Source organism: Colletes latitarsis, chromosome 7 (genome assembly GCF_051014445.1).
Source record: "Colletes latitarsis isolate SP2378_abdomen chromosome 7, iyColLati1, whole genome shotgun sequence".
NCBI classification, from domain to species: Eukaryota; Metazoa; Arthropoda; class Insecta; order Hymenoptera; family Colletidae; genus Colletes; species Colletes latitarsis.
In genome coordinates, this window is record NC_135140.1 from 3,730,158 (window position 1) to 3,757,147 (window position 26,990).

Sequence of the window (26,990 nt, forward strand, 5' to 3'; positions counted from 1 at the left end):
ATTGTATATTTAGTCGTTTGATAAAACAAACGTTTATCAAGTATTTTTAAAAATATTGAAGCGATAATCCATTTCAAACTGTTATCGATCAATCGATTAATGGATTTATAAGATTATCGCTAACTGGGATTGGAGTTAACGTTGCAATCAACCTAATTTTCTAAACAGAAAACCTGTTATTTTCCTTGGAGATAACGTTCGCAAATTTAACCAAGAAATTTGTGGGACTCTATCCAAAATTGAGATGTATTAAAACTAAACATTCCAGTATGTTATAATCAAAGTTGTCTTATATACAAAAATCAGTTTCATACGCATTAGATTCGTTTAAACAGGGATTTCATATGACATCATCATGAAATAACTTGTTTTCTCTCTTATTTTCTACCGATAACATCGACAGTATCGAAAATCTTTCTTGGCTTATTGTCAAGCTTTAATAACGATTTATTATTTTCAAATCTGACAGTCGGAAATATTGTATATATAAAAAAAAGTTATTATTCTTTTACGCGCGTAAATATATATTTTTATCACATAACACGTAATATTTTGGAACTCGTGGCTTAACGAATTTTATTTCGAATTAAGTATGTCAATAATTTTCCACGCTTGTTATCTTCGATGTATTCTCAAACGAGTAAACAAATTTTTACGCGGGAAGACCCACGCAACGATTGAAAATAGTATCTAATAAACGATAGATGCTCGATGGGCTACGTGTTTATGTTTTATCCCAAATTTAAGAAGACCTTGTTACTATTATTTTTTATTATTATTGCATGAGTCAACCCCATCTGAGGGTTGCTCGCCAGATGCTCATATAAATAATACATGAAAATAAACACAATTTATTTGCAGAAATTTTCCAGTTTGAATAAATACACGCGTAGATGAACACACGCAGAGATAACCATGTTAGATTGCAGGAATCATTCGCATTTCTAACCCCTTAACCGGTACGATCGAGATAAAGCAACAGAGGGTAAAATAGAAGGAGGAATATAAATTTTAAATAAGGAAATAAGGATTGCTGAAAGAAATATGCAGAATCATGCATCTTGCAAAAGTGTATAAAAAATATATTTTCAGAATTCTCTAATTATGAAACATATTTCTATCCAAATTGTATTATCTATTTTCTAAAACGTGCCTTTGCATAAACATCCACACTAATAACGAACAGAACAGGGTTAACTGACTGTGAAAGTAAAGGGAGGATGTATGTGATATTTGAAAAATATTGTTGGCTGAAATTTTGCAAATTTTTTCTATTTCAATGACGAAATCGTTTTCCAGCTTCGTCCAGGAGTTCGCATCGCCGCCCGCCGATGGGATCATCTTATTATTGGAGACACTTCGGGGTGTTCAGCTGGCTCAAAGTTCACCACCCTCTTCCGGTCACACCGGTCCAAGAGTCGGTACCAGAAGAGCTGCGCTGGACGAGTTGGGTTGCGTCGAGTGTCTGGCTGCATGCGCCGAACGATGCACCGATGCACCGAGGCTCCTGGTGCAAGCTCAACCCGGTCTTCTTGCTCTGGCAGTCTGCCTGACTAGTAGCTTGAACCGGTCCCGAGTTCTAGCTCTCCAGGTAACAATCGTCACTTCCGTTCCGAGCGTCGCGGTACTGTTAATCAAAAAAGATCCACGGCTGGAATCGCACGCCTAGGATCATGCTCGTCCAATAAGACCTGTTGCATCTTCCGTTGTCGTCTTATCGTACTTTTATCAGGTACACGTTAATATTGCTAGATCTGGGGATAGATAACCGTGCTGGATCAACGACTCGTTTCAGTCCTAGGTTTAACTCGGACGATAGAATCGGAAACAACCGCGTTATATCTATAAACCTCGATGTCTTATCGCGTTTATATTACGTTTTTATCGCGAATAGAAATATTAATTCAACGCACGTAAGTCGGAACTTTATCTCAAGAATCGCTAGAAAAGTCGGAAATATTCTCGAGTGTCCAGCGAATATTTTTTGTAATTGATTCTTGTGCGTTTTCTTGCGGTCTCAGGTCTTGTTTCTATTAATTGTACAAATTAATTCTCGGTCTCTGCATCGAATCATCCGTAAAATTTATTCCGGTTGAATCTTTTTCCCGCCACGTTGACGTCATAGAGATTTAACTGTTTAAAGTATTTATTTATTTATTCGTTTATTCACGGTTTTAAGCTTCTTAAAGATTGTTCGATCGTATCTGGTTTTGCATGTAAGGAGTTAGCATGAATGATCATTCTATTTGCACAATTGTGTAACTCATGTGCTGTGCGGTGGTTTACAGAATAAAATAGAGTGTGATTCCGTAAATATTTTGATGGCACATACAAGGGAAACGATTGAATAATTGCCTGACATGAAATATGACCTTTGATTAATGTACTCATGAATATTATATCAGTAATTTTTCTTCTATTATGCAATGTTTGCAAATTTTTATTAGTGAGTCATCATAAATGCGAGTCGAATGGCATCTCATAACCACTGCACTCTTTCAATGTTATTGATATATGTTTTACATGAAACGCCCCAAATGAGAACCTTGTGGAACACCAGAGATTTCTCCTGAGTAATTGTTTTGGAATTTAATTATCTGAACTCTTTCCGATAAGAAACCATATAGCTAAGAAAGTATATAACTGTTTTTGATCAACGCCTTTAATTTGGAAATCAAGATCGAATGATTAATAGAATTAAAGGCTTTTCTGAAATCAGTGTACACTGTATTGACTTGTAAGTCTTTATCAATACAGCCGGATACATAGTGACGATAGTCTACAAGGTTGGTCACTGTTGGTCGACCGACAAGGAAACCATGTTGCTCATCAGTGATGATGGTTTTGCCAATATTTTGAAAATATTAGTTTACGACTAACTAAAGATCCAAAGTTTGCAATTGAAAAATACTGGACATAATAAAATTACACGATTAGAAAAATATAAGAGGAATATTATCATATCCTGGGCCACAATTATTTTGAAGTTCATTAATACATGTAAATATTTCGCCAATATCAAGAGAGATGTTTGAGATATTTATATTGGAAGTGTATTAACAATCAATAATATTATGATCAATATCTGAATATACAGATTCAAAAAATTCAACAAAAGCATTTGGTACCAATAAATTGTCCATTATCCTTATATATAGAACACCGAGGCTGATGACTTGGATTTCTTTAATTAATTAATCTACGTTAAAATTTTTATAAGAAAACCGAAAATTAATTTGTATACTCATTCCTTATCTGTCTTCCAGTATAGTATCTCATTTTAAATATGTATAAAAATTTCTTTCGAATTTTATTTGCCACGAAAGCAACGTAATTTTTTATCTAAAATGTTGACGAAAAATACTGGGTCAATTTCCTTGTATTTCGTGAGTTACTCCCTTCTCGCGTCCCTGATACATCGAGATACGTAATCGTGAAGCCGCGTTTCCAGCAAACCCGGCCCACTAAGCGGGCCTTGGGCCCCGTTATTTCGAGACCGTCTGTCGTCGAAACCAGCTTTTATCGTCTATCCGAACGTTATTCGGCTAGCTTCATTTGCAAACTCATGCGCGCTCCCCACACGCCTGCTTTTTATTTCCTACCCCAGAGGAAATGCACCTTGCAAGTATCGCGGCTACGATCAGATGTTGACTAACCGAACTGGATAATTACTTCCACGGCACGTGATCTCAGAAAAGTACAGCGTTGGAAGAATATAATGAGTAGAAAGAGATTGTTATCTTCCCGCTGAGCAGGTAACTGTCGACGAGCTTTGGTTGCCAACTAGAATTGTATATACAGTATTGGACAAGAATATAAGACACCTCGAATACTTATATATTTTCTGTACACAACAAAAAATATATCTCAAAATAGTTAGATAAAAAATGTTCAACGTAAGCTTATTTTGGTTGAACAAAATCATAAAACAATAACTTTTATCCTCTACTGTACGTACGAGTTATATTTTAATTTCTAAACTGTGCGTATTGCTTTGGAAAATTGACAGATTTGGAAACTTCTGCAATGAAATCTCAATAAAATTCTGCACAGTGATAATAGTGGCATAAGTTGAAATATCAAGTGTTATGGAACTGTCGGAGATATTCCTCGAAAAGAAAAATCTAAAAAAAAAAAAAAAAAACAGACGCTAGAACCGATAAGAAGACACACCGCTTACCCGAAACGAATAGATTAAACTACAGTTGGCGTCCATGCGGAAACCAGATCGTGATAAGCAAATGAGTGTTGAAACTAACGTCATTTAATACGTTCCCAGCCGCGTGTACCACCGGTGGTGCACGTTAAACTTTTCATCCAAGCCCAGTGTACCACCGATAGTACACTCTGATACATTCATTTAACGCGCTAAAAACACATATTCCTTTCCTAAGTTTGCGTACGTCATGCGTGTTACACAGAGATTTAAAAGTATTTAATATGTTAAAGACGGTTTCCATAAATTGTAACTTGTACGATATATTTTTTTGAAATCGTTTAAATTTCTTTCAACCGAAAACGAACCTACGATTAAATATATTTTGTAATCACGTCTCCTACGAACCATCGTAAACCATCATATAGTTATACACGATACCTAGCAACATCCTCGGAACTGTTTCTGTTTTGCAGTTACTGACGAAGGTCTGTCAAGCTCCGGGTGGTCACGCGGCCGTCTCGGAGGCAGTGTCCACGTTGAGGCTAAAGTACGGCGAGGGCGGACGTTTCCGGTTCCTGGCTGGCGCGCTTCTGGCTCCCAGAGCAGCGATTGCACTGAGAGTAGCAGGAGTGTCGTTCCTGAACGCCTTCCTGAAATCTGCACCGCGAACGCAAACCAGATTATATATTCAAGTGAGTGTGTTGAAAATACGCGCGCAAAACTAACGAAAGGTTTAGTTTGATAAATCCGTGTTTCGTATGCGAGCAGGCTGAAGCCTGCGAAGCTGGACTAGAGCCGCAGGTCCTTCAAGAATGGCTGAAAGAATTGGACGGCAGGGAGGAGGACGCATTGAACGATCTTCTGCATAAGGAGGTTCAAAGATGGACCCACAACTGCGTGGACGTGGACGTCCTGCAGCGAAGAGTGGTACGTGCCGAGGAAACCTGTAGGATCCTCAGCAAAAAGGTTTCGGCCCTACAAACGGAGTTGCAGCAGTTGCAGCTGGAGAAGCTGAACAATTACAACCTGGAAGATCGCGAGAAGGTGACTGTTCTCGGGACGAAGCAATCGCCAAAGGTGTCCTCGAACGCAGAGGACGAGGGTATCAGCTCGTCGGAAAGATCGAGCAGCCCCGAGAACACGAAGCACCAAATGCGCGGAAACCATCAGAAGCTGAACATGTCGCCGGACAACGACCAGGAGACCACGATAGACGACGTGATCGAGGAACTGAGGATCATCGTGAAGGACGCAGAAGAAGAATTCGGGGACAAGAGTCGCGAACAGAGTCGAACAGAGCACGTCGAGAGTCAGGATCTATCCTGCAACGATCACGCGTCCAAAGCCAAGCTGTACAACAATTCTTACACGTATCTGTTCGACAAAGTGCTGAAGAGAGATCAGCAAACGAGCAAGATCACAAAGTCCAACACGAATTCGAACGTGTCTCAGAACGTGATAAAAGGCGAGCAGGTGACTTACTTCGGCAACGATCGAGACTACAGCGTGGACTCGAGGCGAAGAGTTTCGAAATCCTCCGTGGAAGGCAGCGTGAAGATAGTCGTGAAAGGACCGGACGTCGAGGACGCCATTGTACCGACTATTCTCTATCCTCAACCGCCCAGGAGATCGCTGCCTTGTCTGTCGGCCATCATGGCGGTGAGACACGGCGACTTCGTCGATCACGAAGAAACGTACAATTCTCACGACGAGGACATAGAGGAGGAGACCTTGGGCGATGGCAGCGACTCGCTTCTCAGCGCTTCGCGATTAAAGTACAACGGAAAGAGTCAATCCTACGAGGAACAGATACCAAATACCGAGATCGATCGCTTTCAGAAATCGTCCGCGAAAGAAATGGAGAACGTGGGTAATAATAAATCAAAGAAAGGGCTCGACAACCTTCGACGCTTCAACGACAGCGAGACCAAGGACAAGAAGTCGGTTAGAAGCTTCGAGAACAGAGCGACGAACGAGTCTAAGTCGCATTACAGGGTGACCGACGGATTCGTTCAGAGGCACAGCACGAAACATAGGAGCGAAGTGGAGAAAAGGAAGCTGCTACGCAGATCCGCCAGTCACGATTACCTCGAATCGAGCGCCTCGAGCCCGCGATCGAGACGATCTGGTAGAAGCAGAGTGGAGAGTCACATCAGGAAGTTCGAGAGCTTGAACTCGTTCGACGAGCATCGAAGTCTCCAGAGCTACGGTCGACTGGGCAGCTCGGAGAACCTGAACAAACAGGAACAGCAATTCTTAGGCGAAGAAGTTTCCCGGACCAGAATGCGCAGATCCGAGTCCTTCCATCACGTGTCACACGCCAGCAAAAAGGATCAATGCTCGTCGCGAGGTGGAAGCGACAGTGGATTGTTTTACGTGACCGATTTCAACCTGGAGCCGCTCGTAACGCGAAAACCGAGGTCCATAGAAGCCCCGAAATCGCCCAGCCTTCTGACCAAATCTTTGGACAGAATCGACGAGGGTCTGGACTCGATGGTCGATATCGTTATCACGGAAGAGAAGAATCAATGGAATTCGAGCAAGTACCAGTCGAAAACGAAGAAGTCTAGGGAAGAAAGGCAACTGATCAGGTCGAAATCGAGCAGACTCGAAGAGTCAAGGAGTTGCCACGAGCTGGAAACTAAAGGAAGAAAGGAGCAGTCTAGAAGTAAACACTTGAGGAACGATGAGTTTTATTCTGGGAACAACAACAATAAACAACTGAGAAACGACGAGTTGTACGAGGAGCAGAGAAATCACGAATGGAATTGTCAGAACGAGCTGAATTCTGTTAGAAAGAACAGTGATTTGGACTTTGATTGTACCCCTGTGATACTGACGAAGAACGGAGTGAGGCACAACTCGTTCAGCCAGAACGAGAATATGGGGAGTAAGTTTTCAAATCGGTCCAAGGATTCGGGAATCTTTGCTGGACGAACTTACGACACGTTCGGTTTGGGAAAGAGTCGATTCAATGCCGGCAAATATTCGGGAAATCAACAAATTAAAGAGAATCCGATCGGAAGGAGGAACACGACTTCGTCCGTGATTGGAAATCGCGGAAAGGTCACTGACGTAGTATCGGGACTTTATTAAAACGAATTTCATATACGCACGCGATAAAATATATTTTTATACGTGCTTTAATTACAAATGCGTTACTTTCGTCCAAATCTTCGCGTGTTTCGTACGTTTCTCGTATCGCGTTCGGTGTAAACAAACAACAAAATTAAAGTACACTGTTAAGTTTGATGCATTTATCGTAATTGAATGGACACGCTACTCCAGTGCAATACTTGCGAGCATTATCAGCAAAATTTAAAATCTAATTTATGTTGTAATTAATATTGTCGATAATTTGCGATAAACGTGTGCCTGTTTTAGTTATGTAGATAGATATTTTGGTGATGGACTGTTACACCTATTCGATGAATTGTGCAATATATTTTTCATTACACGTAATTATATTTCTGTAATTATATCACGTTAAAAGGAAGACTGTAATTTATAAACGTTTAAATAAGAATGTACATAATATACTGCTGAAAGAAACGAAAATTAGAACGGGAGGCATCGAAATAGTTATAAAATAAGAACAAAAATTTGCAACGTTAAAATATTTCGTACGTGTGACTTTGCTATTATCGTATTGTACATGAACGTTTTCTTTTAACTTATTCACTTATGCTAGAATGATATTGTAATTACGTTCTAAACATAAATAAAACTGTTACCTTTGAGATAACAGCTATCTTCTGTTAGGCCAAAAAATGAAAAGTGATATTCATAAATAATTACACAACTAAATTCACAGTATACCATATTATTTATTTCTGATTGGCACAACAAACATAGAAAACAAGACATATAACAATATATTTCATTTATATACACAATGATTTATATATGTGTATATATATATATATTATATATATATATAATATATATATACATATATATATTTACATTTTCAATTGATATAAAAGCTGTCATGTATTACACACTCATAACTATATTATGTGACTAATGATTTTTCCAATAACTCATGCTCAATAAATATTGATTTTCAACGTTACAGATATTAAGTTACTTAATACTGAAAAGTATCGAATGAAATTCTATAAAAATATATCTACTTAAATAAAATGCAAAAATAAAATTTTCAGTTGATATGAACAACTGCAATAAAATATAGCAAATACTTGAAAAATTCTTGTCAAAGTCTCAACTCGAACTAAGAGTGCAAGAGTTTGAAAAGATCGGAACAGAACCTTTAAATCGTGATGAAATTGTCTCCCATTTTCGTAACTACTTAACTAGCTGTTGCGTGCAACAGTGTGGTTGTAACTTCGCTAAGTTCGTGGCATGAACGTCCATTTCGATTTCCATTTCCTAGCATCAAAGGTTCGTGAGATTTGTCACGTGTTATTTCTAAAAGTTGTTGCGACGTTTTGTCTGAAAATGAACAAATAATTGAAAAATGAAAGCATGCGTACAATAAAATTTTATTTAGACAACCTTGGTGCGTTGATAACAAGTACGATAATTCCTCTTGGGTAGAAATGTATTGAAATTCTTCTCCGCATGCACCTTTCAGTACTGCGATAACATCTGATCGCGGATTATAAAAATAAAGACCTTGTTTTCGATTATTAAATTCGTCTATTAACGTCGCTATTCCCTATAATGCAAAAATACGATATAATTATTGCGAGCATCTCTCGAACATCAACGAAATTTAAATATTTACTTTAGCAGCTGTAAAATCTGCCCCCAATATATATCTACAATCAACTACAACTGGTACTTGACTCGAGCCTTGTTTTATTCCAGCATTACCAACGGATTTTTTAATAAAATCTACAGCAGGGAAATAAAGACTATTTCCTGGCGTTACTAAAAGGTAATCTGCCCCAGAAATAGTCTAAAATATGCAAAAATAAAGGCACATTTATTCAAAGATATATATTACACGCAAACAATTTAATTTACTACTTACCGTACACTTATCAACATGTATTGTTGGACGCGCAGAAGGATATAATAAAAATATAAGATTTGTTCCAACACCTAATAAGATTCCATATTCTACACTGATACCAAGACAGAATAAAAATGTGACAGACATTGGAATCAAATCTTTTTTACTGGTTCTCCATATGAGCTTTACAACTTGATATTCAATCATATATATTACTGCACAGATAATAACTGCTGACAGAGAAGCTACAGAGAGAATATAAGCTTGTAAATATACATGATTTCAATGTGCTATGTACGCATAAAGGAAACAGTAATTATGTTTACCTTTTGGTATAAAGAAAAAATATGGTGTAAGCAGGCTCAACGCTAGTAATATTAATATTCCTGTGTACAAACCACCCATTGGTGTTTTTACACCACTTGCATGATTCACAGCAGACCTGCTAAAAGAACCAGTAACTGGCATTGCACTTACGCAAGATCCAAGAACATTACAAATTCCTAACGTAATTAGTTCTTGAGTGGCATCTACTTTGCCACCGTTTGCAAAAGCTTTTGCAATTGCTACGTTTCCAAGAACCCCAATTATGGGTACTAATGCTATGGACGCACCTAATTCTGAACACATTTCAGCGAAACTTAGAGTTTCGTTCTTAACTTGCGTATAAAATGGAGGTAAACCAAAAGGCGGAAGACCAGATCTGACTGGACCGGTAAGAATGAATGGAGAACCAGATTCAACAGAGTTGAACTTATAGGCAATAGCAGAACAAACAATAACAATGATAGCATTTCGTGCTGTTGATATTAACCATATCATTTTCTTTAATATCCTGTGGTATTTGTTTGATTTTTCACCATTAGAGGCAAATTTGATATCTTTCATTTTCTAGACAATTAATACAAAACATTCTAATTCTATAATTAACTAAACTGCAACTAAAAAAGAATTATATGTGTATACATTACCCTAAACATTAATAAAATAGCAATGCAAGAGAAACTCATCCCTGTATCCCATACGCTAATCCTATGAATGTTACCAAACACCTTTGTTAAAGTATCTAAGAATCCTTGAGAAGAGATCTTTAATCCCAAAAGGCCCTTGAGTTGAGAAACTACAATTATGACAGATGTTGCAGAAGTAAAACCGACTGTAACCGGTATTGATATAAAATCTATCAATACTCCTGTAAAATAATTTTACTCGGGTAAATGGCTATTTAAAAATAAATATTTTACCATCAAATTTTAGCAATATATTACCTAAACGTAGAGAAGCCATTAACAGTTGCAAACAACCACACAAAAATGCAAGCAATATTGCAAAATCCGCATTTCTACCTTGAACATATTCATGAGTCATGAGTGCCATAAGTGCAGTTGGTCCAATCGTGATATCTTTACACGATCCAAATATTATATACACCATGGCCCCCATAAACGCGGAATAAAGACCATACTGTAAAATGCGTTATATTGTATTTTAGGTATTTAGTGTAATTTTCTACTTTTGCAAATCGTACGTAACGATGTAACAAAAAATTTTAAATTAAGAATTTTTTATAGAACATTTTCCACCTGCGGTTCTAATCCTGCCAATGTCGCATAAGCAAGTCCTTGCGGCATAACAGTAAGTCCGACGGTAATGCCAGCGATAGCATCGTTTAAAAATTTGTCGGAATTATATTTTGGCAACCAGTCAACAATCGGTATTCGTTTTCTAACAAATTTATTGAACTGGCTACCTTTCGATCGCCACTTCCTTCGATCTATCATCTCGAAGGCCATTATATATCAAGTACCTCCAAAAAGAATATAAAATTTAATACTGCAATAATTTTCGTTACAAATTTACATCCTCAATTTTTTAACGATAAAAATACATGTAATTTTGAAAACATTCCCTTTATTAATTAAGAAAATTTACGCCGATTAAAAGCGTAAAAAATATTTTTACCTGTGAAAGTTCAACTTTCACCGTAGCGCAACGGTTGCCCACGCGTACGTATTTTTAGTTCGTCAGTATGAATTGAAAAAAAGAAAAAAAAATAAATAAAAGAAGAAACAATAAGTACACCTGTATAAATTTACAGTATTCACGTTTCACGATACAGTGAAGAACTGAAAGTGACCAAAGCCTTTTGGCCGCTTATATACGCGGCTCGAACGCGAAATTTATCACGTCGGTTGCGGAAAAGTCGCTGCTAGCCTTCATACTTTTTGCCCGAATCGCGAACAATATAAATTCAACACGAACATGAAATATACGAATTTATACAAATAATCTTAACGTCTCGTGAATTCAAAAACGTTTAATAATATAGATTGTTGACGAAAACAGGTTTATCGTTTCCTTCGCATGAAGAAGAGTAATCGTTGAATAAATTATAATTCGAATATGCAGAACAACGTTCCAAACGCAAAAACTGTAATCTAGCAAAAACCGATTATTTCGTAACTGTTGTTAAAATTGTTTTCTGTCGTTTAAAGCCTATTTGACGCAACAAAAGTTATCATTTAAATACAAGTTAGTAACATATTAGCCTTCGTATTGCAATTGCATAATGTAAACGCACAAGTTCTATATTAATTTCATCGGCGTTTAAGGCTACAGAGAGCGAAGGTGCCTTTTTATTGTTTTACGAATCATTGGACATTTCGTCTATTAGAGCACGGTATTTCTCAATATCCTTCAAACGCCGTTTATGTCGATTAACTTTATTAAAGAACAATAGCTACTTGACCCATCTCATTGATAGCTATCGTGTACGTACGCATTAAAAAAGCATTAAGCTATCAAACGGATAGAAGAATCTTATACCTATTTATATTGTAATTAATTTCTAGCATTAAACAGTTGTTGCAAAAGAAATACATAATTATTTGATAGTAAAAATACGATAACAAATGTTCGTTCAAGTGTATAGTATTATAGATTACAGGACATACCATCAATTATCTTGAAGACTTTCATTCCTACGTGTCAGTTTCTTTGCGGAAATATCGATCACACACGTCGGCTGGCATAACCTGTTACAAACGTTACACTGTACCGTGCTTTTAATAATTCGTGTACGCAAAAGTTGCGAACGAAAGTCGACGATACGATGCGTAACTTTTATCTTCAACAAGAAGGAAGAACCAATATACGCGCCGCACACGATCTCACCATAAACTGACCTTAGGAACCGGCATTTCGTTTGAGACAATACGAGGGAAAGTGCAGTTCGCAAGTTTGTCAATAGAGGGATTGCAATTCTGCAGTGCAGTCGGTAATTTAGAATGGACGAATCTGGTTTAGGCAGCCTCGTCGAGTAACAACCAATAAGTACGCAGTATTTCAAAATGATCATTAAAGGGTGCGTTGTTTAAATTTCATAAATGTGCCACAGACGTAAAACAGTATATCCCCGCTTGATCGGTGTTTAGTTAATTGTGTTTAAAAATCCTCCAAATAATGTCCAACAAATAAATAAGGTGCGTGAAAATTAATTTCATTTAGTTTAATTTGAAAAATTTTCTTCCGTTTGCATTTGCGCATTCTCCTGTCAGTCAGTATTATGGCGACCTTTACGATGGTCGGGTATTGTTTCTAATTTCTGTGTACCGAAAGAGAAAAAATTATTTCTGCGAAAGATTCCGGTTTAACGTTTGCGACACCATCAGAAATTTAAATGTACGGTAACTAGATAAATTATCGATCTTATATGTAACTATATAATCATCGTTGTACTAAAAGCTACGCACAATTTTACGTCGTATTCATCCAGTATTACTTACATCGTGAACGTATTTTGTTGTAATAGTTTTCAGTCCTTGTGTTAAGTAAACACTATGTGTATTAAAGATATGTTAGTTGGCTTAAGTCAATGATTCTTAACCTGTGGTCCAAAGACTCCAAGAGGGTCGTAGATAAATATCTGGTGTGCGAATTTTCACGTAGAAATTTTAAACATTTATTTTCGTTGCATACATTATGTGCAAAAAATATCAACTTCGTCTTTTTGATACTTTGGCATTATGATAATTGTTAGTTGGTTAGATAGCTGGATTAACATAAATCTTTCGTTTCAATGTCCTCAACTTATCACTATGTCTTGCAAACATAAAATTGAAGGAAATATGCATTTCTTTAAAGCTTTGCTATTTACATTCCATAAAAGACAAATAAAGAAATGATAATATGCTTAGATATACGTAAGAGAATATTAGCTGACATTATCATAAACTTTTATGATGTTATCAGCATTTTCTGTAACAGAAGATAGCGATAAATTATGAATATATATGAAAAGCAATTTTATTTCTAAATCGGATATACTGTTTGTTTCTTGTGATGTAACATGATACTTGCATGTTTAAACTGAAGAATTTCAGGTGAAAGGTGACAAAGAAATTACATATTAAAAAAATATAAGTATAAAATTTGATCTTTTTTCGTGAATAAGTTCTATAAGATAGTAAGACAAATCGATAGAAAAATCATATCAAAAAAATATAAGTATAAAATTTGATCTTTTTTCATGAATAAGTGCTATAAAATAATAAGACAAATCAATAGAATAAAATAGTTTTAAGGTTTTCATCCTATTTGATATGAGCAAGTCAAGATTTTCAATAATAATTGAACAATATTGATTTAACCAAGATTTAAGAACATTATTCTAAGGAACATTGCACAGAAAGGGTCTATGAATTCTATGAATTCTGTTAAAAGGATTAAGTAATTGTTATTTTCATTGCATTTTGTTCATAATTTGTTAACTACTAAAAGAGTTAGTGATAATTATTTCCGTTTCAATTCCTAATATTATCTTATCATTTTATATTTAGGAATGGTGTGGATTATATTTAATTGTAATCAATGTAATATTTTACCCAACATCCTTATACTGTTTAAACTTTCTTAAGCATGTAATCCTCTAATTTGAATTTTGTTCAGAGTAACATTAAGCAGTTATGTTGTATTAAAAAGTATATTTAGTTTAAGCAACAACATTTGTAATAGGTAAAATGGATTCAACTGATAAAGATTTAAGAAAAACAAACAATATAGAGCAGATGGCCATAATTGGCAAGATGCATAATTTGCAGTGGCTGAAAAGTAATTCTCAGTTATCAGGCCAGTACGTTTGATTCTGTTTTACATGTTTTGGTTTATTTCTTTCTATCTATCCCTATATTATTTGACATTATTATTTTAACATCTATTCCTTTTATTATAAATATTTTAATAAAATTTTATATATGCATAAGTGACAAATGTACTTCATTATCATTAGTAGTAGATATGTTGTTAAATATCGTTAGTGTTATTTCTCATGGAAATGGAAGCATAATTTTAGCAATAAAATATATTAATTTACAATAGAATCTTTCATAACCAAAGAAAACATAAAATATTAGAAAGAGAACTATCTATAAGTTTGTTTTCTAATATTTTGTATTTGTCTTTGTATTATAGCACTAAAACAATTCCAGTTGGAAAAGAATTAGTAAATAATCCACATGAAAGTAAAATAAATGAAGAAACAAAAAAAATTATTAAAGTTGTTTCAACTGTCAGTATTTCAAACAGTCCAGAGCTACAAAAGAATGATCTTATTAGAAACAAAAATTTAGATGATAGTAGTACTAATATAAATAAAACTACACATCACCCAACATTAATAGTTGGTTTTTCTGAATCTGAAAGACAAGAAAACAGTATGGAGAATACTTGGAATAAAGATGCTAATGTAATTAGTACATTGATTTCAAATTCTCAGTCTGTGGCTATGAAAAAAGTGAATGAACAAGAGAAAACAAGCACAAATTTAGCTGAGAATATTGTTACAGTTCAATTAGAACAATTTAGACTTAATGAAGAAAAAATAAGTAAACCAAACAAATCATATAACGAACCTAATAGCGAATGGTAGGTAATTAAATAATTTAAGTTAGAAGTATTATGTTGTATTGTGTATCTTGTACATACATTGTTCATATAATTAGGAGTACTGTACCTCATAATATTCCTGACTCATCGAAGTTGGATAGCAACATAGGTAGTCAAGTTAGTTTGAAACAGTGTCATGACAACAATAACAATAATGCAAAATCCAAAACTCAACCTACATCCGAAGTAAAGAAAAGTATACAAAGGCCAACTACAAAGATTAGTGCTAAAAAATTAAGCGATCAAAAGATTAAAAAACAAATAGGTGAGAATGAAATTTGTTAATGTTAGCAATGTTAATGTCTTTAACATTGCTAAACAAAAACTGTATTAAAGAAATATCTTTTTACTTGCAGGAAATTCTTTAAAAGAACCTTGCACCATTTTAAAACATGGTAACAAAGATAAAGATGATTTGTTGAATTCGTGTAGTAGTGATAATAAAACTTCAGCCTCTGTTACAAATTCAAAAAAGATAGCTCTAGGAATCGGTTCTAAATTTATTGATAAATGTGGTAAAGTTGACGGATATAATAGGCAGTTAATCGGGGGAAAGAGACCACAAACAAAGGAGCAACAATTTTATAAACAACATTTTTCTATGCTTAACGATAGTAGTAGCAGAAACAAATCCTTTGTGGAAAGATTAGATGAGAAAAATAAATTTCTTACTACAAACATGACATCGTCTAGAAACGAATCAGATAAAAAAGATAGCGAAATAAATGATACAAAGAAGTGTCATAGAGTTCAAGTAATACGCTCTCAATCATACAATGTCCAATATAATAGGAATAAGTCATTAATAAACTCACAACAACGTTATTTAAGAAATTCAACCAAATCGGTAGAAGAGAATTCCGTTAAAAATATTTCTGGTTCTAACAATAATATTAGTATACCTGATTCAAGTGAAAACGTATCAAAGAAAAAATGTGAAAATCAACAGAATGTTGCAAGTAAACAAGTGAATAATGTACAAACGAATCAAGGTACTTCAGGAAAGAATCTTGACAATTTTAACGTTCCGGAAAGCGGTATAAATGATAAAACTTTACAAAAATCAACGAGATCTATATCAAGCAAAAGAAGTTATCAGAATTTATCTCATTTAAAGACTACTACCGATAGATATATGACAGATGACCAAGGGTATACGCAAAAATTTAAGAAAGATTCTAACGTTTATAGACGTTCTTCGGACATCTTGCAACCGTCTTTCAAAGATTTAAATGAAAAGGAAAAGGCAGACGATCATAAAAAGAATATTACAGATAATAATTCAGGAAAGGATTATAAAATAAATCGTACATGTTCGGTAGATACAAACATGCGTTCTCAAGACTCAAAAATAACTATATATCCGAATAAGACAGTTAATGGTGCTAATAATATTAACAAGACTGATACATCGGATTCAAGTGCTGTAAATATTGTACAGTCTATAAAGTCATTGAGTTCTTGTTCAAACAGTACCAAAGATTCTACAACTATAAATACATCTACTCATACATCACAAGAACCACAGGTTTTGCAAGTTTCTTGTAATGGAACTGAAGTACAATTTGCGAAGACTGAACAAGATGCTAGTAATAATAATAGCAATAATAAAACAAGTGCTAGTAACTCCGAAACAAAATCGGTGAAATTTTCAGATAATGTTCAAGAAATGAATGTCGCAATTCATCCTACGACATCCTATACCGATAATTCCATTCAACAAGACATAATTCCAACAAATTCATTTTACTCTAACTTACAATTTCCGTTTAATGCTCAAGAAATGGAGAATCATCAAAACGTACAAAATAAGAGTTATTTTCATAATAACAATGCTCAATATAGTAATACGACTGGCAACATTCAAAATTCTGAAAGGGATTTATATCTGGTAGATGCGATCCAACACAAATCAGATCAGACGTCGCACGTGTCTCCACAAAATATATCGCCACACAATAATTGTAATCCAGCTATTTCAATAGGAAATGGTTCGCCCTATCAAAATTTGTCTCCGGTGTACTTAAATCAATACAGTAACATGCAAACGATACCAAGGAAAACACCTGACAGTACAATCGTCTCTCACAATGCATTAATTCCAAATAACTTTTATACCGTGGCAAATCAAAACATGTTGCAAAACGAATCTTCCAACGTTCTCATGCACAATACTCAGACTTCTTCGCAACCATCGCCGGGTTTTCATAATCATCCTGCAACCAATCAACATAATCAGTGGAACGTACCGGTCCTGGACATGTTACTATTCGGAAACATGATGAATTCTACGCATCCTCTGAACATGCAAGTTCAGAACTGCAGGCACGTATGCAGTACGGATTTCAATAACATTCCGCAAACGGGTTACCTGCAGCATCCACTGTTCTACGTACCGCCGGAATGCATGCAAAGCTGGAATCCGCTGATACAGTATCCCGCTCCTTTATTTCAAAATACACCATATACCAATTGCAACGCGTATCCCAACCAAGTATTGCCATCGAACACTCTATCAGATTCGATAAATTGTCCCGTTAATGTCTCCGGGAACATGCAAGGTTGCAAGTCGAGTAACGTCAGGATGAAAGAAAACGCTATGGACGTTCACACGAAGAACAATCGTTATCGAGGCTCCGCGACGAACGAGTATCAGAATTGTTCCCAAAACGGCCAAGTAATGGTACCAATTTCGTACGCGGTCACAATGGACCCCGTCGCGAGGAATGGCCCCTCGAACATGCACATGCAGGTGAACCAAAAGTATACACCGCACGCTGCGACCGCCGTCAATTACCAAAGAATGCCGGATACCTGTTCAGCGTTCCAAAACAATCAGGACTTCGGGAACAGAAAGTATAACGTATCCAAAAACGATCCTGAATGTATACCGCCGATGGTATCGCCGCGGGAATGCATGTACTACGGAGTGAATTATTCGCGGAAGATCGATACCATTCAGAATCCATCTTTGCGCTCGAACGTGAAACCCGTGTCTTACATGCACTCTGGGAATTCCCAACATTACCATGCACCTCAGTTTCATAAAAATGCGACTTATCATCACGCATCGCCGAAGGAGCTTACGTCCAGGGCAACCGTGAGCCGCGGCGTACGCAGAACGATAGACCAGTAAAGACAACAAAAACAGTAACGAGCAACAATTACATATTTCTCGTGTCGAACATAAGATTATTGCAATTACACAGCACAAAATCGTTGCACGTTCACTTTACGATTTCTTATACGTTTCTATCATCGTTACCTTTATAGTGTAGTATATATATATACATATATATGTGTGTACGTATATCGGTAAAAGTCAGTTTTTTAATTGATCTACTTAGATATATACATTTTCACGTGCTACGCACTAAATGTTTCGCAACGTTAAACATAGATTGTCAAAAGTTGAGAAGCTTTAAAAGAAGTTTGCCGTATAATAACTGCCATTTATCGGAAGTATTACGCGTTAGCGCGTTTCGTTTTCCTCTCGTAACAGTGTGAAAGTAGCGAGTCTATTTTCTAGATTCTCTTCAGATGTTTATATATCCGTATTCACTAGAGATCTGTGTTACTCGTTATTTGGATTCTATGCGTACTTTTAATAATAATAATAATAATAATAATATAATAATAATAATAATAATAATAATAATGAAAGAGCGCTGTTTCCGAGATAAATTTCGCGCCGTGTAAAAATCGCATTTTTTATGTTCCTACGATTGAAAGTATTATGACAATTTAGAGTTTAGTTCGCGTTTATGGGAATGTTTCTTTTTTTCTTTTTCTCTCTAAACAAAAATTAAGCGGAAGCTCGCGCAATACTTGTAGCTGTATCATTATAATTATGATTTGAATACTGACGAGTCATAGAAATTTAAAAATTAATTTTTTATAACGCGATACCGGCACGCAAATTTTCTTTACTTCGATTTTTTTTCTTTTTCTTTTTTTTGTTATTGTTCTTCGACTGATTTGGAGGCCAAACATTTTATATAACGGTCGTATATTCGAACGTGATAATTTATTTTTGTTTAAATATTACTTATATTGTTAAGAAATATCATATAGTTTATTTTTCGAGAACTTACAAGTTTTTACAAAATAAAACGTAAACTTGCTGTACTTGGTAGATGTTATATACACTATACAACATATTCTGATATGCATTTATAAACACCAGTATTATTCCTTCGTTCGTAACGAGAAATGCACGCGTCGATAGACTCTGAAATAGGAATAAAGCAAGTAATTTTCTTATGAACTACATCATTGCATGGTCGGTTCGATATATCTTTAAAAAAAAGTTACAAAAAAAAAAAAAAAAATCGTACGAATTATCATACAGTTCATAAATAGATCGTAAATAGGTGTTAATGTTCATTACGATTTTATACGACATCGTTGATAGTCCTATAACTCGATTTTCGATATGTATTGAAGAAAAAAATGAAATAAGACAAAAAAAAAAATGCAAAGGAACCCGTAGGAATTCTCCTTAATCCTCGATATAATCCGAACGTTCAGTTAATTTCCTGATTCTATTAAATTCGTCGATCGTTTCACAGTTTTGTGCACGTAAGTTCGTCCCTTGTTCCGTCAGTAGCTTTTAAATTCGACATGTCTATGACTTCCGTGCTGATGGTTGGAGCTCGTTTGCTCGTGCTCAGTTTTTTTAAAGCAGCCATCAGTTCGATGTCGTTATTGACTACTTTGATCGTTTCCTCGCAAAGCGATTGAACGCTTCGCAAGATTTCTTTGGACGGTCGTAGCATGATTAAGCGATGATTTTTTTCCTTAAAGTCTCTCATCACCATGTTCAATCCCTGCAAAACGTAACGAGTGAAAGAACTCGAGCGACGACGAAACGCCGTTTGAATCCTGGATTTTACGTCTCCGAGCGTTGTATTCGTTTTCGTGAATTATAAAAACCATTGCGTTTAGGTTGTAAAATGTTCTCTATCCACGGAAGTGCGTAAAATCCAGGTAATAATTTGATATTATAGGTGTTGCACGTACTTGCGCCGCAGTAAAATCAATTTTATCGATGTGCTTGCAATCTAAGACGACGACTTTCGAGTTCTTAAAGGTTTTCAGCAGCTTGTGATGGTCATTGGCCAAGTGCTCTATTAAGTATATCCTCAGGTAATCTACCGCTGGGAATAGCAGCCCAGCGCTGGGACGCACGAGAGTGTAACTTGACGTGGGAGTCTGTGGTAACAACAAATAATAGGATATTTTTAACGATTACAATCTCTAAGCCTTCGTCGATCATTGTTATGTATTTACATTTCTGTATTCGATATATATTGTCGGCCTGGCGTTGAAATAAATTAATATAGCCAGATCAATGGTCACCCCTATTAAAATTCCCAACTCGACTCCAGCGAACAAGCACGCGAAGAACGTCGTGAACGTTGGAATCAAGTCGCGTTCTGGAACGATATATCGTAAATTAAACAGATTCATTATCGTTTTAATAATTGGGCCGATTATTATGAAAGTAGCCTTAGTCACGAAGCCAAAATAACCGAGATTTTCATTTAGTACTTTATCGTATTAACTATATTTAATTGTTAAGAATTTTTGCCAAGTTTTATGCTTATTTGGATAGTGACGTAAGTTATTGTTTTTTCTCCGAGCGCGATCGACGAAAGAATTATCGTATTTTTTAACACAGCGAAACGCAAACGTTCATGTATCTCGATACGGGAAATATATTACTTAAGCCACTTTCGTAATAACCGGTACAATTAAGAGCTGTACCGAACGTTAATTCTTTTCATTATGTTCGATCAATTCTACTCACTGCTACACTTCCAGATCGGTTGTATAATCTTGACCTCGACCATGAATATCACTGCGCTAATTATCACCGAGCTCAGCGTCGCCCTCGGGATGTAGTAAAAATATGGCGTAAGTAAACTTAGAGCGAGAATGACTAGAATACCTGCGGCACGAGATTAGCTTTGTGTAGAATTTCTGTTTTACGTAATTCTATAATAGTTGTACGGAGTTACGAAAGACGTCGTTTACCTGTGTACACGCCGCCCAGAGGCGTCCTTACTCCGGACGCGTTGTTCACGGCGCTCCTTGAGAAGGAACCGGTGACCGGCATTGAATGAAAAAATGAACCGACTACGTTGCACAAGCCCAGGGTCAACATTTCTTGGGTAGCGTCGAGAAATTGGCCCCGCGCTTAACAAAATCACTAATTAGTTTCCCACGAAGTACGTACAGTGGCTAACGAAAGTATTCGAACGTTTAGACCTACAATTTTTGGCACACGAAACACGTATGTTGAATCAAAGTGTTTGATACAATATGGTATCGAATGTGGAGAACAGTACGACGATACGTAAAATATTTACAACATATTCATTACAAACACAATTCAACGAAACAAGTATTCGAATCCTGTATATATTGTTACGTTCGTTAGTATTTTGTTGCATCAACTTTAGTGTTGATAACTTCTCTGAGTCGAGATTCCATACTATGCACTAGTTTTTTGTTTGTCACAATACTACCAATCGAATCCCATATTTCGATTATTTTTTCTCACCTGTTTTAATGTAATTTAATATTTATTGTTTTTCCAATTTCTGCCCACAAATGTTTAATTGGATGTGTGCAGTGTATTGCAAAGCAGCCATTTTTTCACGATCCAAGCTCTATATGTACTTGGGATCGTTATTCTGCTGGAAGTGAAAATTTTCCAACGATCCTATTTATATATATTATATTTATACATATTGTTTTAAACACTTTAGTTTAAAATACATGTTTAATGTTCTAAATGTACATCTGAGCGTTGGAATACTCAACCAACTGTAACTTACAGAATGCTTTGGCGATAGCGATGTTCCCGATTATCGATATCAAAGGAACGACCACGATGCCGGTACCTAAGTTCTTGCACATATCTACGAACGTTTCTGTTCTGTTTCCAGCAATTCTTGAGAACGATGGCGGTCCAACGGACGGTAGTCCGGCGTCGATGTGTCCCGTGAGGATGAACGGCGCTCCACCATGGTTTTCATAGACGTAAGAAACTACTGCGCACAGAATCACAACGAGAGCGTTTCTACCGGTTCCCAGAAACCAGATGGACTTTTTTAAAATTTCGTTCGAGACCTTGAGGTCTTTTAGTTTCTGAAAGAATAAGGAAATACGACAAGGCTGCATGAACGAGAGCCACTACATTAACGATTTCTTTTTACGATAGTTTCTTTTACGCGTTCGCAGCGTTTTTTTTTTGGTTTTTACTGGCAATTAGTTCTGTTCGCGTTAAACGGTGAATTACCTTCAGGGTCAGGAGAACTAAAATGCAACAGCACGACAAGACCAGATCGGGGATTCTGGTCTGGCCAATGTTGTTCGCCAGCTCCTTCCAAATCTCCACGAAACTTTCCCCGCGTATCTTCAGGCCTAACAGACTTTTTATTTGACTGCAGGCGATGATCACACTGGCCGCTGACGTGAACCCAGAAACCACCGGAATAGACACGAATTCTACTAGGAATCCTAACCGGAGTATCCCGAAGATGATCGTTACGCAGCCTGATAGGAAGCACAGGAGCACCGCGTACTCTGGATTGCCTCTAGAAAATAGGATTCGAACGATAGAAGTCGATAAAAGTAAGCGTATCTACACTGTTTAACGCAGGAGTTGAAGAAAATTACGTTCTCGATACAGTTGTGGCAACTGAAAAAATGTTATAACTGTTGTGAACATTTCAGTTCATCGGGACCGATATTATACCAGTTTCATATCGGTTCTATAATTATTTTTCGGTTTTATTTCAATTACAGTACGGATCTATATGTATAATAGGTACATTCGAATAAAAGTTAAGATTTTTGTTGTTACTTGAAACTTGGATACAGTTTTCGGGGATTACAAAGATCTAGAATGCGTAAATGACACTGAAGACAAGCCATTTTTATACACTCTGTATGTGTATAAGATGTATGAAATATACGTTCAAAACCACGATGTTCATTACAAATTAGTACACTAGTGGAGTTGAAACAGAAGTCTTCTAGTTGAAGGACTTTGAACTTTGTTGAAAGAGAGAGAGAGAGAGAGAGAGAGACTAATGAAAGGTTTCGGTGCAAGCTAGCAATTGCTCGGATTGGCGCAGCGCGCTCTCGCGATAATCACGTCAAGGGATAACAGCATCCTTTCAGCCTCAATTAAATTACATTGGCCGTCGTCCCAATTGCTCGTAATCATGGATACGACTGAATTCAGCTGTCGCATTAAGCGATTAAGATCACTCGTTCGCGGGCGCAACTTCAAGGAACGCGCACAGTGTTCCGAAACACCGAAAAGCTGGCAAAAATTCTATTTCATCGTAGTAACCAATATGGTTGAGACAAGTTACGCTTTTGTCAAGTAATGCTTCAAATTATAGGAAACCTGATAGTTAAAAAGTACGGAAAACTTGATTACGAAACTGTTAAATCCTTCGTGACTTTTGAGATTAAATAAGGGATGGAGAACGTTATTATTATTCTTATGGTCGTATGTCATGTATTTAAAAATTTAGGTAAACTCGATCACTATTATACTCGCACGTTTGTATCCAATTTTTATTTGAAAGCGATAAGGACATATTTTGTTCCTTGAAAGTCACTGTATCTTGCGTTATTGTATAAGGTATTTTTAGGATAGTGTTTAATTTTAATCTAATTAGCTTTTTGGCGCTTTAGATCGCTGTGCCCACACCCGGTCGTATCCAAATATTAATTTCTCGCTAATTTGGTCTCTTACCTTGCGTATGTGTATGTCAATAGAGAGATCAACGCGGTCGGTCCAATATTGACTTCTCGGCATGTACCAAAAACAATGTAAACGAAACTGCCCGCGAACGCGCTGTAAAGTCCATACTGAGGCGTCAGTCCAGCCAATCCGGCGTACGCGATCGCCTGTAATTAAAGTAGCCACAATTAGATACAGTTTCTCGTGATTAGACCACGTTTCTCGTCGAATCAACATCAAATTGTAATTGGTAAACAAGGGTCTGGCTTTTAACTTTTAAATTATTCCTTCTCTGATTAATAAAAGTGCTGGGGAACTTGTATTCCTTAGCAAATATTCCTAGAGTAAAATATAAAAACTTCAAAAATTTGAATTATTTAAGGAAGTGAAAATAGGATAAATATAGATGATAAAAAATTTAAGGGGTGATTCTACAGGCCAAAATTAAGAATAGTAATTTGTTAGTTGAGGGTTCGTTTAAAAGTTATTGACATTTAAAGATCCGCCTGGTAGGTTGCAAAAAATTGATAATTAAACTTCAAAGTGTTATCATTTTTGCAGTTATTAGCTTTTTATTTTTACTTCGGTACCTGTTGTAGTCAAATTTATTCTAATTAAAAATTTTTTACTACGTTCTAGAACACGCAGAATTACTAATTATTACTATTTTACTTTCAAGAAATTTGTACACATTTCAAAAACGTCAAATATATGTAAGATGTTTCGATAAAATAAGTTACGCGCACAGTATCCTGTCAAAAAATGATCAAAAAGGACTTAAAAATGTTTTACAATAGAATGTCCACCAGAATGATGGTAGTCGAGGAAGATTAAAAAACAGGAACGTTAAACATTGCTAAATTTCTATTTGAAATTTTGTGCTTCGTTTTGACGGTGGAATATTCTGTTATGAATGATCCTTGGATGAAAAACTGCTCAGAATCGATCATTCGAGCATCGTCCCCTAATTAGTTTGAATAATCGAGGTTCTAGGTTAGAATTATTCGTTCGAGACAGCTCTATCAAATTGACAGTACAATAGCACGCGGTGATAAAATTGTGTGCCTTGGAAAGTACCTGCGGTATCAAGGTCAGGCCCACTGTCAGGCCCGCAACTAGGTCACCCAATGCGTCGTGTATTGTGTAGAAGGGTAGCCATTTTAGAACAGGTACTCTGCTCTTGAGCAGCTTCTTCAAGTTGAATTCGATCATGCTTCGTCCGAAAAAGTGTTTTGTCGACCCCGAATTCCCTTTTCTAGCACATCGTGCCAATCGGAGTCCTGTAACGACAACGCGAACTTGGCATATACGAGGTCTTTAATAATTAATAAAATAATTCATGATACAAATTGGGTCTGGTAGGCTTGGTTTTCGAGAAAATTCAATTTGAATATCAGTCGAGTACACGTGTACTTAATCAATAAGAAGTATCCTGGTTTTTGCTACAGACAATTGTTGCGATAATGTCCATTTTCTTAGATCTTATATTTGAAGTTACAGAACTCGTAAATATTATTTGTTAGTAATTTACATTCGTGCCTGACCGATATTTAAATTGAATTTTTTCCAAAGCAACTCATTTCCATAAAATGTACCTGACCCAAATTTGTACCATGAATTACGAAACGCCCGAATATAAATTTGACATTGACATAGGAAGCAGTCGGTTCTTGGGTTCGACCATCGGTTTCGTCCATTATGCAACCAGCGTTCCGTTAATCTTCGTTTGAATTCACTGTCAGTCGAACAACCCGACAATTAGCGAAACCTCTACGAGGCAATTAGCGGATGTCGCGAACGATCTTTTCACGACGAGGAATCGCTCGTTGTCACCTGATCGTCGTCCACGTGAGAACGATTTAGTACACGTGATCGTCCAGTTCGCTACTCACGGTATCAAATTCCGCGTTTCGCGTCTCGTTCCCGGAGTCATCTTCCTCGAAAACTCGATCGTCGAAGGAATTTCGAAAGATCGACGACAACTGTCGCGCGAACAAACTAGAATTTGAATCGAATCGGAAACATCGATGTGTCCACTGGTGCCACTTGCTTCCTCTGTTCGAATTTCACTTTTCACCGCGTTCTCGGAGCTTAAAGTTCGACGACGAGGATCCTTCAGAAGGAGAGACTTACCGATTGATGCGTCGTCTCCTCGTACCTGCTCTATACACTGATTAAATCTACAGCTGTTTCACACGTGCTCGGGCCTCCCTCCACTTCGCGGACTCGCCGATACATTTGTCCAGGTTGCAAACGCATGCGTCGTGTCGGTGCTTCTTCTAAACGGTCACTGGGTTCGGCAAACACACAGATCATCGTCAATTCAACGATCAAATTGCACGTTCTTTTATGGTTCGAGCACTCGCTGGCTTCCTGCTGGCTGTTTCCTATTCCGGAGGCTATTTCAAAAGGTCGCACAGTCTGCAAAAACGTCCGAAACGCGGGCAAAATAAAGCGAAATGACATTTTTCTAAAGTAACGAATATTGTTTATACGAGCTCGCTATATCAAAGTACAAAGAATCATAAAAATTAACGAGAAAACCCAAGTAGAAACTTGTATCATAGTTTTGTGTCAATTTTTATCGGTTCTGTTTTTAAAGATCACTTTTTCTAAAGTAATTATACCTCAAATATTTTCCCCTGAATTAGTGCTATCAAGAATATTTTCAATTTGATCGACAACTAAATATACACATACGTATAGAGTTATTGTTTCCAATAAATAACATTGCAATGTTATTAACTGCTTTATTCAGATCCTTATATTTGAAAAAAAATAAAAATAAGATACCATCTGATGCTTGGACAATGTTGTCAGAAAATAAATCAGATGGTGAATGTACTGACTCTGACAGTGAATAAATATTATTTTTTGTTAAACATTCTTTTATTTTATTTACTGTTACCATTAATATTAACATATTTCATTGTTATACTATTAGTATATATTAAAAAATATCTATACATGTAAATGTGTATTTTACATATACTTTATACATTAAACAATACCTGTTCTACATAGTTATCGTTTAAGCAAATAAACTATGAATAGCTTTAGTTATTATAGCTTTAGTTTTTCGATATACTGTTTGTTATTCGATTGTATCATGTTGTGCAATAATATCTTAAACTAAT

The 26,990-nt window shown here is 36.2% G+C and overlaps 4 protein-coding genes across 13 annotated transcripts in view; 2 read left to right on the forward strand and 2 right to left on the reverse strand.

The window, feature by feature from the left end:
* Window positions 1–8,050, forward strand: part of Mwh (multiple wing hairs) — a 148,729-nt gene extending 140,679 nt beyond the window's left edge. For 2 of the 3 annotated variants that reach the window (XM_076768054.1, XM_076768052.1), the window contains exons 4-6: window positions 1,300–1,591; window positions 4,633–4,851; window positions 4,928–8,048. In XM_076768054.1, coding sequence (XP_076624169.1) covers window positions 1,300–1,591; window positions 4,633–4,851; window positions 4,928–7,255 — 2,839 coding nt within the window. In that variant the 3' untranslated portion in view covers window positions 7,256–8,048. Of the gene's footprint in view, window positions 1–1,299; window positions 1,592–4,632; window positions 4,852–4,927 lie in introns of all 3 variants that reach the window. The other variant, XM_076768051.1, reaches the window with a different exon arrangement.
* Window positions 8,051–8,158: 108 nt separating this feature from the next.
* LOC143343299 (sodium-independent sulfate anion transporter) lies at window positions 8,159–12,445 on the reverse strand. 2 transcript variants are annotated; one of them, XM_076768069.1, is made up of 9 exons: window positions 12,095–12,445; window positions 10,724–10,947; window positions 10,409–10,604; window positions 10,112–10,332; window positions 9,467–10,031; window positions 9,159–9,385; window positions 8,910–9,083; window positions 8,678–8,840; window positions 8,159–8,614 (listed from the first exon to the last, which is right to left on the reverse strand). In XM_076768069.1, the coding sequence occupies exons 2-9, from the start codon at window positions 10,931–10,933 to the stop codon at window positions 8,472–8,474; spliced, it is 1,899 nt and encodes a 632-aa protein (XP_076624184.1). In that variant the 5' UTR covers window positions 10,934–10,947; window positions 12,095–12,445; the 3' UTR covers window positions 8,159–8,471. The 2 variants fall into 2 exon arrangements, with proteins under 2 accessions (XP_076624184.1, XP_076624183.1); XM_076768068.1 differs by lacking the exon at window positions 12,095–12,445 and adding an exon at window positions 11,103–12,072.
* A 70-nt stretch (window positions 12,446–12,515) lies between these two features.
* LOC143343294 (uncharacterized) lies at window positions 12,516–22,685 on the forward strand. 5 transcript variants are annotated; one of them, XR_013079943.1, is made up of 6 exons: window positions 13,639–14,271; window positions 14,610–15,062; window positions 15,140–15,348; window positions 15,440–18,233; window positions 22,040–22,133; window positions 22,544–22,685. XR_013079943.1 is itself a non-coding variant. In XM_076768048.1 (5 exons), exons 2-5 carry the CDS (start codon window positions 14,159–14,161, stop codon window positions 18,217–18,219), a joined length of 3,555 nt encoding a protein of 1,184 aa, XP_076624163.1. In that variant the 5' UTR covers window positions 12,516–12,622; window positions 14,154–14,158; the 3' UTR covers window positions 18,220–18,714. The 5 variants fall into 5 exon arrangements, 4 of the variants coding, with proteins under 4 accessions (XP_076624163.1, XP_076624162.1, XP_076624165.1 ...); XM_076768048.1 differs by lacking the exons at window positions 22,040–22,133; window positions 22,544–22,685 and adding an exon at window positions 12,516–12,622 and having other exon boundaries at window positions 14,154–14,271; window positions 15,440–18,714; XM_076768047.1 differs by lacking the exons at window positions 22,040–22,133; window positions 22,544–22,685 and adding an exon at window positions 12,644–12,821 and having other exon boundaries at window positions 14,154–14,271; window positions 15,440–18,714.
* Window positions 19,108–26,136, reverse strand: LOC143343298 (sodium-independent sulfate anion transporter). 3 transcript variants are annotated; one of them, XM_076768065.1, is made up of 10 exons: window positions 25,466–25,689; window positions 24,931–25,133; window positions 23,866–24,020; window positions 22,393–22,690; window positions 21,929–22,241; window positions 21,123–21,284; window positions 20,896–21,036; window positions 20,376–20,521; window positions 20,106–20,297; window positions 19,108–19,912 (listed from the first exon to the last, which is right to left on the reverse strand). In XM_076768065.1, exons 1-10 carry the CDS (start codon window positions 25,548–25,550, stop codon window positions 19,649–19,651), a joined length of 1,959 nt encoding a protein of 652 aa, XP_076624180.1. In that variant the 5' UTR covers window positions 25,551–25,689; the 3' UTR covers window positions 19,108–19,648. The 3 variants fall into 3 exon arrangements, with proteins under 3 accessions (XP_076624180.1, XP_076624182.1, XP_076624181.1); XM_076768067.1 differs by lacking the exon at window positions 25,466–25,689 and adding an exon at window positions 26,012–26,136 and having other exon boundaries at window positions 19,110–19,912; XM_076768066.1 differs by lacking the exon at window positions 25,466–25,689 and adding an exon at window positions 25,987–26,117 and having other exon boundaries at window positions 19,110–19,912.
* Window positions 26,137–26,990: the final 854 nt, after the last annotated feature.